At 40.3% G+C, this 16,567-nt stretch overlaps 1 protein-coding gene across 2 annotated transcripts in view; it reads left to right on the top strand.

The window, feature by feature from the left end:
• KCNK10 (potassium two pore domain channel subfamily K member 10) overlaps positions 1 to 15,892 on the top strand; it is a 76,014-nt gene extending 60,122 nt beyond the window's left edge. For both annotated transcript variants that reach the window (XM_020777574.3, XM_078383716.1), the window contains 3 exons: positions 4,232 to 4,418; positions 11,458 to 11,600; positions 14,000 to 15,892. In XM_020777574.3, coding sequence (XP_020633233.1) covers positions 4,232 to 4,418; positions 11,458 to 11,600; positions 14,000 to 14,614 — 945 coding nt within the window. In that variant the 3' untranslated portion in view covers positions 14,615 to 15,892. The remainder of the gene's footprint in view (positions 1 to 4,231; positions 4,419 to 11,457; positions 11,601 to 13,999) is intronic.
• Positions 15,893 to 16,567: the final 675 nt, after the last annotated feature.

Raw genomic sequence — 16,567 nt, 5'->3', positions numbered from 1 at the left:
AAGGTTTCCCGGAGAGGTGCACCAGCCATGCTTCTTTGAATTTCCAGAATTTCTACATGTCTTTGTGGCAATAAATATAGCATGCACATAGGGCTTCATTATTTCTTCTTACACTTCTCAATCCCTTGAGTGAAAATATGCCTTTATGATACCTTAATTAAAATGTGGTCCATTTACCAAGATTCAGTTGCCAGCTTTGAGAGCCTATGTTTCTACAAGGAGCTCCTGGATACATCCTCGGACAAGCTTGGAAAAAGCTCAGCCCCCTCAGAGGATGAGTGGTTATGTGCTGAGAACCCCCAATCTTATCATTACTTCGAATACTCGTGGCGCAGTGGTTAAAAGCCTGTACTGCAGCTAAAACTGTGCTCACGACCCGGGGTTCAAATCCCAGGCAGCCGGCTCAAGGTTGACTCAGCCTTCCATCCTTCCGAGGTCGGTAAAATGCGTACCCAGCTTGCTGGGGGGGCAATGTGTAGCCTGTATAATTAAAATTGTAAACCGCCCGGAGAGTGCTTGTAGCGCTATGGGGCGGTATATAAGTCCAATAAATAAATAAATAAATAAATAATTTCCTGATTGATTTGGAGAAATGTGCATTTGCCACCATGTCTCTGATAACTTCCCTGCTTCAGCAAAACTCTGCACTAGAGATGATCATCCTAGGGGAGCTGTTGCTTCAGCAATAGCACAGGTCAAACTGAGCTTTCATGAAGGTTAAAGGTTCCAGCACTTCCTGGTTCTCAGTCAGGCTCTGATCTGGACAGATGTTTCCCTATGCATCTAACGTGTCGTTGAGCCTGGCACTTTACTGGGCATCTAATGTGTGGCTGAGCCTGGCATATTGCCTCTGACCCTTATTCCTGAGATCCCAGGGGTATTGTGGATAAAAGAGCTAGCCAAGAAGCTGAGCAACTGGCATGAAGATTGGTCTGTAACCTGTTGAGGCCTCAAAGTTTCTTATGGTCACCGAGGAGGGCACTGTAGTTTTAAGGGGTCCTGCAGTTCAACTTAATATCCAAGAAAACTTAAGGTTCCAGGCCTGAAGAGAGCTGGACCCTGACACTCCCTCTTCTGCCTTACTTCAGATCCTTGAACGGCATAGGGCAGTGATGGCAAACCTATGGTACACGTGCCACAGCTGGCAGGCGGAGCCCTCCCTGTGGGCACGCAAGCCATAAGTCACTGGATTGCTACCCCCAGCAGCCAAACCTGAGGAGGCAGCTGCAGTCATGGTGCTATCACCCTGACAGGCGGCAGGCCAGGATCCGGAGCAGCTGGCAGTGGCGCTGGTGGGCTGGCCGAGCTATAGGCAGTGGTGGGGTTGGGCATGACTGGAGGCGGATCTGGAGTGGGGTCTGGAGGCACCTCCATGCCCGGGTTTCTCCCTTCCACCACCACTTCCACTTCCGCTGCTGCCTCTTCTGCTTCTGCCACCACCCGCGGCCCACTGTCTCTCTCCCCCCTCCCAGTTTGGGCATTCGAGATCAAAATGGTTTGCCACCACTGGCATAGGGTCATGTTAACACACTGAAATGAACACTGGCCACGAAGCACTCAGGCTGACGATTTTTTTCATTTTTTTTTTTGTATTACACTGTTCATGAACTGCTAAAGAATAGAATCCAATTGAGATCCTTCCTTCCTTCCTTCCCAATATTTCTGTGCCACAATATAACCAAAATTCTCTGTGTGGCAGATGGAAATAATAATTAGAGATGGGGACGAAGCACCAAAATGGCGCTTTGTCTTTGTTTGTGGGTTGTCAAACTTGACCCATGAACCACAGATTGCCCTGCAGCGGCCCAATGAACCACAAATCAATTCATTGGTTCGTTGGGTCATATTTTTTTGACAGCCCGTGAGGCTGTGCTGCAGGGGCATAGGAAGAGGAGGGAAAGTGGGACCCAAGCCATCCCGCAGACCCACTGCCTTTGCAAAGGAATTGCTTTGATCCCTTCCGTGCTCTTGCTATGCTGCGCGGGCATAGGAAGAGGAGGAGAGGGAACCCAAGCCATATCCTAGCCCCAGGGGTGGGATTCCCTTTGGGCAGGCTTTAGCAGGGAAGGGAAAATCCCTCTCTGCCTGTGCCTCCGAGGAACAGCTGATCCGCAGGGGCATAAGCAGATAGAGAATGAAGGGATGAATATAAAAGGGTTATGTTCATTGCTTTGTATTTGTCGTGGTCTCTGGACCCCAAGAATACAAAGCAACAAATATCTGACAAATCAGAGATATTCGTTGAAATCCCGATTCTTTTTTATATTCATCCCCATGTCTAAAAATAAATAAAATACAATGTCGGCCATAAAAATAAAAATAAATTATGTAAACCACATAACAAAGACTAAGGAGCAAAAATGAAACATGGCAGGGTACGACATTCTAAAAAAACCAAAATGTATAGAGTGCTTTAAGAAACATTAGAAAAGCTGCGTGGAACCAGACAAAAGGATATGCAATCTAGCATCCTCTTCCCAGAATAGTCAACTGTATGTCTAAAGCCCACAAACAAGACTGTGGTCAGTATTACCTCCTTGCTCATGAGCAACTGATATTGGCAGGCATACTGCTTCTGAAACAATCTATTGCCATCATGCTGAGTAGCTGCTAGCAGCCTCAACTTCTTCCTTTGAGGCTGAGAATATGAGAAGATGGCTCAAATCTTCCTCTAAAGCCATCCATGATGGTGATCATTACTACTTCTTGTGCTGGAAAATCCTAAAAAGCATGGATGTTTTCAAAAATGACTTTGCTGGAATGAAGACAAAGCAGGTGGCAGGTGAGCCTCAGGGAACTCGCTGAGAAGGTTGCGGTGGCAAACCACCCCTTGAACATCGCACATACTTTCAAAACCCTATTAACAGCACTATGAGTCGGCACCCATTTGACAGCGCATAGCAAACATACAGTTGACCAGATCTCTCTTGGGAAAAAAATACTGGAAAAAAATCTGTCTTAGGATGACCTCTGAGTCCAAGCAGGAGGAAGGAGTCCTTTACATCACCTGGTTCTAAACTGTCTAAATTTAAAGGGTTAGCCCAAGTATTTTGAATTTCGTTCAGATACAGACTGGATGGAGCTGACAAACCAGTAGCGTGGTATGTTCAAAATGGTTTTCTTCATCTCAGATATTCTTTATGAACAGTATATATCCGCAGTACATCTTTGTGCCTTGGATTTGTTGTGTTGCTTTTGCGATATTATATTTCATCCATTCCTTCACTGTTATTTCTGCTAAAAAAGACACAGAGTGGACAAATAGCCAAGAAAATTGCAGGAGGGAACAATAACTTGGAATATTTGAAACAAAATTGCACTGCTGAGACCTGTGGGAATGTAATTTTTCCCTCCACAAGCTGCTACCTGGCTATGATTGCAATGCTTCACATTCAAGTGACCTTTTCAGAGCTGAAGAAATACCGTTTCAGCGCCTTCAAGAGCAATTGCAGTGTTTATTGGCTGGTTGGATTGGGAACTGCCCAATTCACAGCTGGTATTTCCACAGGGAATGCGGGTGGAGAGGTTTTTATAAAATCTTATTTCTTTTTTGGACAATGTGATCTGATCTGGAATAAGATCATGGCTCTGCATAAAGCATAGACCTGGCTAGACAAGCTGAACTGAAAATGTCAGAGATACAGTCCTACTTTTTATCGAAGTTTAACTACAACAATGTAGAGGGTGGGAAACATCTTGCTCCAGGTGTGAGATCGTAACACACCACTAGCCATGTTAGCTGTGGCTGATGAGACTTGGAATTTAGTGACATCTGAAAAACTGGAAGTTCTCAGCCCTAAGATTCATCCTGCTTTTTGTACATGAAACTCAAGGCAGTGCACATCCCACCTTGGCATCCAGTTAGAGTGGGATCCCCTGCCTCAGGTATGAGAAAAGGTACATGTATGATCTCCCTAGGTAATCTGCCCACAACAGATTTCTTTTAGGACCCTTAGAGCCAGGTAGTGTTGCATGCCACAGAGATTTCCACCTTCTGTCTCAGTTTCAAATACAGCCTGGAATGAAAATGTGGGGGTCCACCTTGTAATGTAGATGCCAAGCTACATCAGCATCCTTTAGACCTGGGTTTCCTTAGCACATTCTGCGTTACACAGATTGGATGGATCTGGGTTTGATATTCCTAGGCAATAATTAGTTTTATTATGGTTTCAGAAAACTGCATGTTAAAGGGTCACAAATAGTGCTTATTCTTTATCATTTTCTTTTGCAGAAGAAACAAGTGAGTCAGACAAAGATCCGGGTGATATCAACCATTCTCTTCATCCTGGCAGGTTGCATCGTCTTTGTTACTATTCCAGCAGTCAGCTTCAAATACATTGAAGAATGGTCAGCTTTGGACTCTTTTTACTTTGTAGTAGTTACTCTTACCACTGTTGGCTTTGGGGATTTTGTGGCAGGTGAGACACTGGATTAAATAATAAATGTCTGGATAGTATATTTTGGGAGCAAGGGTGGGCAACTACTGTTTTGAATTCTCCCCGTTAATGATATTTTAAGATAACCATAGAGCAGAATTTGTTCCCATTGTCAAATAACATAGTAGTATAACTCAGTTAAGAGCATTAAATACTTAGAAATAAGGTTCCAGCAATTTATTTCCAGTTAACTGTAGAACTTTGTGTATAAATCATTGCTTCTCTGAGTGTCAGAATCTGGCTAAGCTCCTAGATGCTCTAGAATACACATGAAGCCCATTTATGGTGTAGGTAAGCAAAGGCTTAGATGAACCAAGGATAGGCTTATTGAAGTGAAGGTGGTGGGATGCTTAATATATTTTGCTGCCTGATGTAGAGCAGCAAATAGTGCCCTCCTCTGAAAGTCAATGTGCCATTCATTGGCTTGCAGAATTATTTGGGTATATGAAAAAGAAAATCTCTTCTTGGCAAGAAAGATAAAACAATAATAAATGCAGTTACTAATAGTTTGATCACTTTCATAACATCTTGAGTACTGCCTTGAAATGACTACCTCTCTGTGCTGAAAGACAGGGCAATCACTTGCTATTAGATACCACAGATCATCATAAGGTGTAAACCATACTGCTCAGAGCAGACACGGCCCCCTTTGGTTTCTCAGATCATGTGGTCTGGCTATGTTGGTTGCTGCAGTACCCTGTGTCACCATTACAAGGAAGGTGCAACAGCACAATGATGGAAAGAAATTCCTTCAGCCAGCAAACTGCTACAGGAGCATTACAGAGTAAGCTCTCTCTCTCGCTCTCTCGCTCTCTCTCTTTCTCTCTGTGTGTGTGTGTGTGTGTGTGTGTGTATTTGTGTATTTGTACTTCCTCAGCTTCCATGTACTGATTTCTTTCAGCAACCTTTTTCCAATCAAACAGCTAAGGCTCAAAAGTCAAGCAGCCATTTCGAAAAGCTAAAATCCCATGGATTTATGCATTTAATCTGCACATGTTTCCCTTTACAAAATACAGTTTTTAAGGGGTGGGAAATAATGTATTTGGAGAGAAAAAGGAACAATTGCCAAAAAATATCTTGCTTAGTTATTCCAGCATAACCAAAATGGTGCACCTTTTTGGAGGTGAATCTCCTTAAGGTAAGAAATGATCACAAACATTATTTGTTCTATAAAGTGTAAAACAGATAATGTCTATGGTACTACTTAATTTGAGGCAATCTGCCTTCAAACTTTATTCCATTTGCATTGTGCTGGCGTAGCTATGCAAGAGGACATTGGCAACTCTAAACTAAAGACACATCCTTAAGAAATTAATGAACCGAACCACCATATTTTCCCTACTAAATAAACTGTTGAATGGCAGATCAACAGTTATGTGAGTCCCCCTGATTCAGTGAATGAATGCTGAACTAGAGGAGGCCCATTGCTAAATGATAAGTCAAAAGTTATATAAATCCCATTGATTCAATGAGTCTACTTTTGCTGATACTAGTAATCAGATTTTGGCCACTCTGTGGCATCCTCCTCTAGGTATTCATGGCAACTAAATGGTGCCTACAAGGGAATACAGCTTTTATGTTTCATGCTTGATATTTTACTGTAACAATTTTCCAAAGAGGACCACAAGGTTTTTTTTTAATTTTTAAAATAATGTCATTAATACTGCACCATGCAAAACAGAAAAATAAATAACTTTTAAAAATACAAGAAATACAACTTTTAAAAATACAAAGAAAAAATCGAAAATACACATAAATTACATAGTGCCACTTAAGAACTTAACCAGCTTAACTATAACAGTGAACCCGCCATAGGGATTCCCTGTGTGCTATAGTGGATAGAGTGACAGACTAGGACAGTGGAGCATATGGTTAGAACCCTTACTTGGCCATGGAAATTCATTGGGGATATGGAACTGGCAAAGCCACTTCTTAAATACCTCACTTATTTTCAAAGCCCTATTAAGGTCTCTATAAGTGACTTCCGACTTGATGGCACAGAACACACACAGACACACCACCAGGAATCAGTACAGATTTTTTTACCTCAACCCAATATTTAAGATGCCCCATACCATTTCTAAAATAATTATCTCTTGTTTGGGCATTTGGTTTTCCCCTTTTGTTAATGCAAAATCCAAAAAAATCTTCCCATATAATGATGAAATTATTCTCCTTTAACAATCCCTTTTTAATTTTAAATTGCACGTCAACCTATCATTAATTTCTAATTCCAAACTTCATTACACCATTCACTTAATCGAAACTCATGATTACATTTCCAGTTCTTTCACAATCACTAATCTGGCTGGCATCAGTGGCCACAAAGGTTTTAGAAGGAAAGAGAAAAGTGAAAAACATGCCTCCTCTCAAGCAACCACGACATGTCTAAATAAAACCAGATGACCACTACTAGAAACAGAGGGTCTTGCAAGAGAGGCCATGATATAATCTAGAAATCAGGGCTCCTTGTGGTTTAATGTCTTTAGAGGCACTTTGAGTGAATGTCGGACACCTTCTGCAAAGGTTAGGAAATGGCTCTGCTTATCTGTTCCTCCAGCATTGCACGCTCCACTTCTGTTAATAAGGATTAACAAATACCTTCAAATGAAGATGGGAATTTGTATTAAGGGCATAGATATGAACAATTTGTCCTTTTGCTGCTATGGTGAAATTCCACAGAATTCTGGATTAGGTTAGATTAGAATACAAGCCTTAGCACACATACAACAAAGTAAGCGCCATTGAACTAAATGGGACTAGACTAAAAGCCGCCTAGAGTGGTCTGGTAGTCCAGATAGGCGGGGTATAAACAAACAAACAAACAAACAAACAAACAAACAAACAAACAAACAAACAAATAAATAAATAAATAAATAAATAAATAAATAAATAAATAAATAAATGGGACTCAACATCTGAGCTTCATATCCATAGGACAAGACTGTTTAAACTCACTATAAAGGAAGCACAAACTATTCTCAGTATATAGGATTTGTATGGTGCTGATGTCCCACAGCTGTAGAATTCAGATGATGAAATGGTAGGAATGTAAAGAATATTCATGAAATTGTTGCTGTAGGCTGCCTTATGAAGATGCCTCCATCAGGAATATCCTACTTACATGCATTTTCTCCCTTCTAGGCGAGAGAGGAACACTATTTTTCTTACAAAGATCTCTGTAAAGCTCTTTTGGTGCAACACTAGTTCCATTTCTTTCGAGAAGCAAATCACACACAGCAAATACAGAACAACCGGCTGATTATCCATGCAACAAAGCACCCATTATTTTGTGCACTTTCTGTTATTTTCTTTAAAGCATATAAATTGTTTGGGCAATTTAGCTTAATTTGTGCAAATAAATTGTTCTTGTTCCCTTCTGTTGTCAAACACATCATTTCACCCTCTCTGAGCATGAGGAGGGTTATTCTACTGTGCCGCACACTGTGTGAGAAGATAAATCAAATGGTTGACATCCCTTCAAGACTGAACTGTTGAGCCAGAATCTAGCCATTGCTAAGTGCTTTTAAGTCTTACTGACTTGCAGTGGAATCCTAACTCAAAGATAAACCTGATGTAGTTGGTTTGGAATTGGGCTGAGACCCTTCTCCACATCAACCCTCTTTGATTTTACGCCCCCGTCTTGCTGTCATATAGAGAATTGTCTCTGGTGCCACCTGTCCCTATCTATTAATGTTTTAATCTTTAGGTACTTATTGTTTATTATTGTATGTTTTATCTATTTTGTAGACCATTCAGAATAATGTTTTGCAATAATGGAGTGGTTGGTAAAGATAGATAGATAGATAGATAGATAGATAGATAGATAGATAGATAGATAGATAGATAGATAGATAGATAGATAGATAGATAGATAGATAGATAGATAGATAGATAGATAGATAGATAGATAGATAGATAGATAGACTGATTGATTGATTGATTGATTGATTGATTGATTGATTGATTGATTGATTGATTGATTTCCCACCTCATGTGATAAGAGAACTACATTGTGCTGCCAGTTCTCAGAGATCTACCAGTGGGAGGATCAGCCAACACAACTGCTGTCCTGGTTCTCAGTAGGAGGACCAAAACGGGCAAGGAAGGCATGAGATGAAGGATGATCTAAGTTACCTCAGATCTAAAGTTCATTTGTCCCAAGGATGCAGCTAAGACAGCACAAATTTAGGCCATGTGGCAGTGTTCTCCTGCATCCCTAGGTTAGAAGGGTTTGGGATTCACACAGCTTGATCAAGTCTAATGTCATATCAGCTGGCCCTCAATCATCTTGATTAGTTCAGCCTGTACCTTTAATGACAAGTTTATTCTTGAGCATGGCTTGAAAAAACTACAGTCACAAGTAAGCAAACAAAGGAATTCATTCTGACATGTGTTAGGTGTGTTTTAATGAACACAGGCACTTTAGGAGCCAGATTGTCTCCAGGCATTGTTCTGAGATCCTTAAAAGACTATTTTAGTTTGTACTAATATCAATTATCCCATATACTTTGCTTGTCTGAATGTGCAGCCTGCTCTGTATTGACAATTCACCTTTGATCTTCTTTGAATAAGCTATTTGTAAAATGTGGATTAGTTCCCGCAAAGGTGTAGATGAGTGGACATTCATTGATTTTTTCCCAGGACTGAATCCTTTGTGTTCATTAATCTGCTAAAAGAATCGGTGCTGGTAATAAATTTGATAGATGAAAAGAAAAGCACAAAATTGAACAGGGCATAGTGATGATGGTGTGGAAATAGCAGAACTGCCTTTTTTTAACTGCCTGCTTACTTTGTGCAGCAGACCAGCTTTACCTGCTTTATGGTGATTTCCCAATGGGATGTGTGTGATAGGAATAACCTCACTGCCTCATAGCAACAAGATCACAAGCACTTGCCCTTTCTTATCCTTTGAAATCCATAAAGCTACCGACCAAAACATAGCACACACAGAGAAAGGTTTGACATCACAAGTGGGATTTGGGTGTCTGCCAACAATTTTATGCTTCGGTTTTTTATGCAAGTCTTCAATCATTGTAAGCATACAGTACTTATGTGCAGGCTATACTGAATGCACTTTAGAGGCATCATTGGAATGGATCGGTTTGCAAATGGTCTGTAAAAATGCAAAACCTCAGGAGGAGAGAGTGTGTGTTTGTGTGTGTGTGAAGAGTGAACCACAGCAGGGAAATAAAAACCCTGAGTTCTCCCTGCTGGTGCATCTAAACGAAAGATAATTATAGCACATTCTCAATCCCATGCACGTCTTCTGAGAGAAAAGTCCCATCAGAAGTCATCTCACATAGGTCTGTACACTCCTGCACTTGGGTACAAATCCTGTTTAACTTGATTGGAGTTACTTTTGAGTAGACATGGACAGGATTGTGTTTGTGGGCTGACCTTTCACATACATATTGGCAATGTGGAAATGGTTTCTAACAGTGGAGGCTGGTGGCTCAGAATCTGCTGAACACTATCCCCAGACCGAGAACTATAAGCCACAACGAATTCACCGCCCCGTGCAGTTGGAATCACCAGCCCTCACCAGTTTGTAAGGTATTTTAACTTGTCTCACATGCTTAAAGTCTCATTAGGGATATAACTGAAATATTTCCAATGAAAAAAAATTGTTTCACCACTTCCATTCCTGAAATTTAAACACTAGGGGAGGCAGAAGTCCACAAGAATGGCCTCTTATATAGCCATGGCCATGATTGCTCCCCTATCTCTTTTCAACAATAAGAAAGTTGCCCTTTTCATTCTTTTTAAAGGAAAAACACCTTCAGATTTATTTCTTTAGTTCATTTGATTTCTCCCACTGTTCTCCCTTTTTGTGCTAATTTTTTTTTCTCTCTCTCTTTCTCTCTCTGTGTGTGTCTTCTTTTGCACTGATTTCTGTCAAGTTCCTGCAGAAGGCTGGCTGAAGGGGTTCTGTTCTTATAGAAGGGTTTTGTAACAAAATCTGGAAAGCCAGTAGACTCAAATGTCAGTAGAATCAGGTGCCAGGAATGATGGGAATTGTAGCCCAACATCTACACCGCTACACATTACCGTCTTATAGGCAGATTTTAGATTTATAGATTTAAAGGAGAGATTTACATTTACTGTTGCTGATGTCATTGGTCCAGAAGAATATAGTTTATAAAACCAGGAGTAAAAGCCACAGTCCAATAGCTAGTTCTTAGTAAATCCCTTTAATCCATTGAACCCATAGATTCATTGGTTTTCTCTTATTGGGACTACCTGTTGGATTTGCACCCAAAGAGTTAATTTCAATAGTGGCGTCAGCTAAGAGACAGGGAAAGCAGCCACTTTGAAACTCACCAGACAAGCAGACCTTTGCCAGCTGAATGCTTCAATCACAAGGTATCCTTCAAAGGCCACTAGGGTCAACCAGATTGATATGCAGAGAGCTTCACGACTGTAACAGCAGCTGACTTAACTCGTAACAGGACCATGAGTAGATCATCTGGCCCCAGGGGGCCGGACCCTCATTATCTTCACCTGTGGGGAGATACTCATATTCATATACCAATATGAATACCCCCATCAGTATTGAGGGATTTGAGATTAATTTCCTCCTCCCACTCACCCCAGACATTTGCCCCTAATTATGTGAGCCCTGAATCTGTAATAGTTTATTTCTTCCCTTTTGAGTCTTTCCCTCTGGTAATATTTTCCAGTGACCAAAGCAAATGGCAGGATTTTAGAGGTAGTGGTTCCTTTGTATTGACAGCTCTACTGCCCCTCCAGTGCAGTACAATTGAACTACTAGGATCTTATTGTAAGTCTGAAATTCTATACCAAGAAAGATATAGGTCACCTGGAACTGTGACCAGACAGTACAAATTTACCAAGTGCTAATTATTCAGAACTTTCACTTGGACATTTGCAGGTATTCTGGGGCGGGGCGGAGTGAACTGTAGAAATAAAAATAATGAACTATGGTTGCACCCTGAGATATTTCTGCATCTAAATGAATTAAACATGATTGGCTTGCATTTCTTCCCCCACATCTCAGGAGGAAATGCTGAAATCCCCTACCGGGAGTGGTATAAACCCTTGGTATGGTTTTGGATCCTCGTGGGTCTTGCTTACTTTGCTGCTGTTCTCAGTATGATTGGAGACTGGCTACGGGTTCTTTCGAAGAAAACTAAAGAAGAGGTAACTAGTGGGAAATGGTTGATCTCAGAGGGCTTTGGTTGTCCCTTAGTGCTGGGTTTGTGTTGCTGCCTGTATTTTTCCCTAAGTTGGGTGGGTGGCTTCATTACATCAAAGCTGCACATTGGTAACTTGCTTTAGAAATTGGTGTCAGAATTGGTGTCAGAAAGCCCAATTAAAACAAGTAAGGAGGCTGGGTGAAAGGGGTTGTCCATGTGTCCTGCTGGCTGCATCTCACCCACCCTGATTCAGAAGATATAAATGTCACCTTTCCATTGCTAAAAACAGTCCTCAGTGTGGCTTACTATTCAGTATGCTAAATGCACATTATTGTAAGGAGAATCAGAGTTTGGAAGTAATGCTTTAAGGTGCAAAATGAAAACTACTACTTTTTTGTTAAATAGGAGAGCAAGCTACTTGATGCATCTGAAGCAATATAAATTGAAAGTAACAGTTGTAACATCTCATTGTTATTTTAAAACATTTAATTCTCCAGCCTATATGCACTCCTCCCATCCAAATAAAAGTAATTATTTTAACATTCATGCATGAACACTAAAATTTTATTTCTGAGCTCTAACAGAAACATAAATAAATCCAAGACAAAGCTAATGAAGAAAAAGAACTCTAACTAGATCAGCATCAAACAATTCAAGGCAAAATGTTAAAAAGGCCATCTAAATAAAAAATATCTGAATGGGACATGGGAAGACACCTGGGGCAGGTGGGGGGAGGATAATTGGCTTTGTTCAGTGTCAAGTTTAGGAACAGCATAAACTTTGGCACTAAAAAGAAAGTCTCCCTCCAGTCCCTGTTTCAAGGACTGACCTATGCGAGAACTTTTTCCATCTGATCTATTTGACTTGTTGTTTTGCAGTGCTTCTGGTGGTTCTTTGTAGAGCTATAGTATTGATCCTTTAGAGTGTAAGAAGAAGAACCATTAATTGATTTAAATGTAAAGTACTTTGATGATGAAAGCATTTATCATGAAAAGAAAAAAAAGGGGCGGCGGTTAATGTATTTATTTCTAGGAGAATTTCCAGGAAATCTTTCCTATGCAAAAAACACAGTAGCCCCTTGTGAAGAACCTAAATTTATAATTAAAGACTGCAGTTGAAGCAGATCTACTTTGTCCCCTAATACTATGCATTCTTTTTCTTTTAGCTTGGCAGGGAATCTTGATACTATTTGTAATGATAATCTGTTTTAGATTAGATGTCATAGGTTTACAACAGTGAATCTGAAAAGGAAATCCTGTGGTTGTTGTGGGTTTTTCAGGCTCTTTGTCCGTGTTCAGAATACAGCCAAAGAGCCCGAAAAACCCACAACAACCATTAGATCTTGGCTGTGAAAGCCTTCGGAAATCCCGTGCCTTCAACTTTAGAGAAAGTAGATTATTGACCAAGGTTCTTTCTTCTTTGGCTCCAAATGTATTACTTTAAATTATATTAAATTATATTTATGCACACTTGCAGGTAGATGACAGCCATAAATCCATTAGGAAATTAATAATCTAACCAGTATAGCTTTATACATATATAATGCTATACTAGTTAGATTATTAATATCTGATATATATGCAAAATATACATGTTACTTGTATACCAGACCAATTAGTGATAAACATTACTCCAGACACTACATCCAAAGTGAAATAAACATAAAATAAAATAAATCTTAATATGCTATAAAACAAACATCACATATAAACCAATAAAGCAATTAATAAATCAAAGACAACCAAATCATGGTGAATGGGCAAGACAGAAAGGGCCAGTCCTTACAACATTAAGAGAGGATGCTGTCAAAGGCCTTTATGCACTGCATTGTTTAAGGGCAGAAATACAGTTGTGCCCCGCTGGATGTTTACCTCACTCTACGACGAATCTGCATCATGTCGACGTTTTTGCAATCGCTTTTGCGATCGCAAAACGATGTTTTAAATGGGGGAATTTCGCTTCCCGTCGATTGGTTCCCTGTTTCAGGAACCGATTTTTCGCTTTATGACGATCAGCAAACAGCTGATCGCCGGGTTTCAAAATGGCCACTGGCTTTCAAAATGGCCCCCCGCTGTTTTCTAGGACGGATTCCTTACTTTACAGGCACCGAAAATGGCTGCCGTATGGAGGATCTTTGCTGGACGAGCATATATTTGGCCCATTGGAACGCATTAACCAGGTTTTAATGCGTTTCAATGTTTTTTAAAATTTTCATTTGACATTGTTTTTGCTCTACAGCGATTTCGCTGGGATGAATTAACATCGTCATGTGAGGCACCACTGTATATACTTGCATACGCATGTAATATGCATATTTAATTGCATCTGTCTTTGGTACTGTTCTGTATATGTGCCATCAGAATTCCCCCATACAAACTTGTGTGATGTTTTCCCATTGTCCAGGTTGGGGAAATAAAAGCCCATGCAGCTGAGTGGAAAGCCAATGTGACCGCAGAGTTCAGGGAGACACGGCGGCGATTGAGCGTGGAGATCCATGACAAGCTCCAGAGGGCAGCCACCATCCGGAGCATGGAGCGCCGGCGGTTGGGGTTGGACCAGCGAGCTCACTCCTTGGACATGCTCTCTCCCGAGAAACGTTGTGTCTTTGCTGCCTTGGACAGCGGCCACTTTAAGGCTTCATCTCAGGAAAGCATTAACAACAAGCCCAACAATCTGCGCCTGAAAGGGTCGGAGCAGTTGAGCAAGCATGGGCAAGGGTCCTCCGAGGACAACATCATCAACAAATTTGGCTCTTCTTCCAAGCTGACCAAGAGGAAAAACAAAGACCTGAAAAAGAGCATCCCGGAGGATGTGCGAAAAATATACGAGACATTCCGGAACTACTCCTTGGATGAAGAGAAGAAAGAGGAGGACTCTGAGAAAGGGTGTCATTCTGAGCACTCGAGCACTGCGGTTCTCACTGACTGTATTGAGCAACATATGGAGAATGGAATGATCCCCCATGAAACCAAAGAAAGGGAACATGAAAACAAAGCATTACTTGAAGACAGGAATTAAATGTAAACATCCTCTTTGACTCTGTAAAGAACCAATATTAAGTCTTTTATACACATGTACACGATACATAGATAGCTAGGAAAATATATGTATCAAGACGCGTGCCTTATACAGACTCCTAATTCAGTCTGAATTACATAACATCCTAGAATATTTCACTGTGCCATAATGACCGAAGCTTGCTCTGCCAAAAGAAAACATAAACCAGAATCTGGAGAATGGTACCTAAAGGTGGAACATTTGACAGATTCCGCCTCCATATTCTTACCATGGGAAAGCTCAGGCGTGCCATGGTAATAACAGCTGGAAAGATGAACAAAATGGCAGAGACGCGCAAGGAGAAAGAAGACATTTTGGAAGATCATTCAAAGGGATGAGGAAAAGACCTTTACGTGTCTTCATTTCCTTCCTCCCTTGTTGGTTTCTTTTTTTATAAAAGCAGAAAAATATGGGGTGATCTGTCACTAAGGCATGTTTTGCCATAGGCTTGAAACATGATGTTCCCCCTACTCGTTTTTTTTTAAAATTCAAAACAAAGAAACAGTTGAATTAGCTTTTAGTAATCCAAAAGAATCATAATAAAAATGTCCACACACAAGGAAGTCAGCTGGATGCTTCTGAAACACTGGTGAAAAATAGAACAGGATGCTTCTTCCAGGGAGACGAAGTGAAAACCCACGGAATCAACATATTTATTGCAACAAATGGAAAATTTAAGAAGGAAAAATGCAAAGCAAAAACCACTCCTCACTCTTGGAAAAAAAAAATCACACAATAAACTTATAATACCCAGGGGGTGGGAGCTGAAAAACTTTCAAAATTGCATTGTTTAAGAGTGAAAAAAAATATCCTAACCTTGTGATTGGTTCACTAAGCAGTGAACCACTTGGTTTTTAAAATTTTTGCGTTCACACTTTGTATCACTGAAAGAGCTTCAGTTTTAATGCTGGCATACTATAAAAACAAAAAAGGAGAAACTTTTGCATGATAATCATTTGGTATTCTCTGTAGAAGTATCTGAATTTGTTTTATAACAAGGTAGAAATGAGTTGGTATAAAACAGAAGGTAAAGGGGCAGGGCAACCGTCAAATCTCAGGGCTCTTGTGTTCCTTGTGGTGATGAGGATTAAGAAAGGCAGACACTTCCCTCCCCCCCCCAATTTCCTGAAGAAGACAATGACAACATGGGATGTGCTTATAGCTTTAAGTGCCATTAATAACATTGTAACAACTGTGTAATCATGGTATTTTGATTTTAATATATTCCTTTAAGTGTTATGTTTCTTTCCCATTCAGTTTAATTCAGAGCTGGAAAAATAACTATTTTGTACTATAATAATTATTTTGTATACTATAAGAAGTAGGTACTATACTCCAGCCATTCTGGGAGTTAGGGTTCCAAAAAAGCAACTTTCCCTTTCCTCTTTTCCTTTCTTCCTTTGGAATCTTTTTTTTTTTTTTTTTACAAAAAAAGGAAAGAGAAAGGAAAGGAAATAATAAGAAAAGAAACTACATTATACATTTTGTGTTCACTGTCATATTCTTCTTGTTATATGCCATCAAGTTGCCTCTGACTTATAATGATCCTATGAATTAGCAACTTCCAAAATATCTTGTTCTCACCTGCCCTGTTCAGCTCTTCTAAACTGAAGCCTGTGGTTTCCTTTAGAGAGACACTTCATATTGTTTTTGGTCTTCCTCTTTTCCTCCTGCCTTCCACCTTTCCCAGCACTCTTGTCTTTTTCAGAGAATCCTGTCTTCTCTTGATGTGCTCAAAAAGACAGTCCCAGTTTCAATGTATTTGCCCAAGACTACACATTCTGGCTTTACCCCCAGGAGGCATGGTGGGGGGAATCAAATTCAACCCAAGGTTCAGCAGCCAGGAATCAAATTCATTGAACTATGCAGATATCTGCATGCAAACTTAGAGAGAAATCAAAGAATCTACGAGTT

This window comes from Pogona vitticeps, chromosome 1, assembly GCF_051106095.1.
Source record: "Pogona vitticeps strain Pit_001003342236 chromosome 1, PviZW2.1, whole genome shotgun sequence".
Classification (NCBI taxonomy): domain Eukaryota; kingdom Metazoa; phylum Chordata; class Lepidosauria; order Squamata; family Agamidae; genus Pogona; species Pogona vitticeps.
Note: the sequence above shows the minus strand (reverse complement) of the source record. Positions and strands in the feature narration are given on the sequence as shown.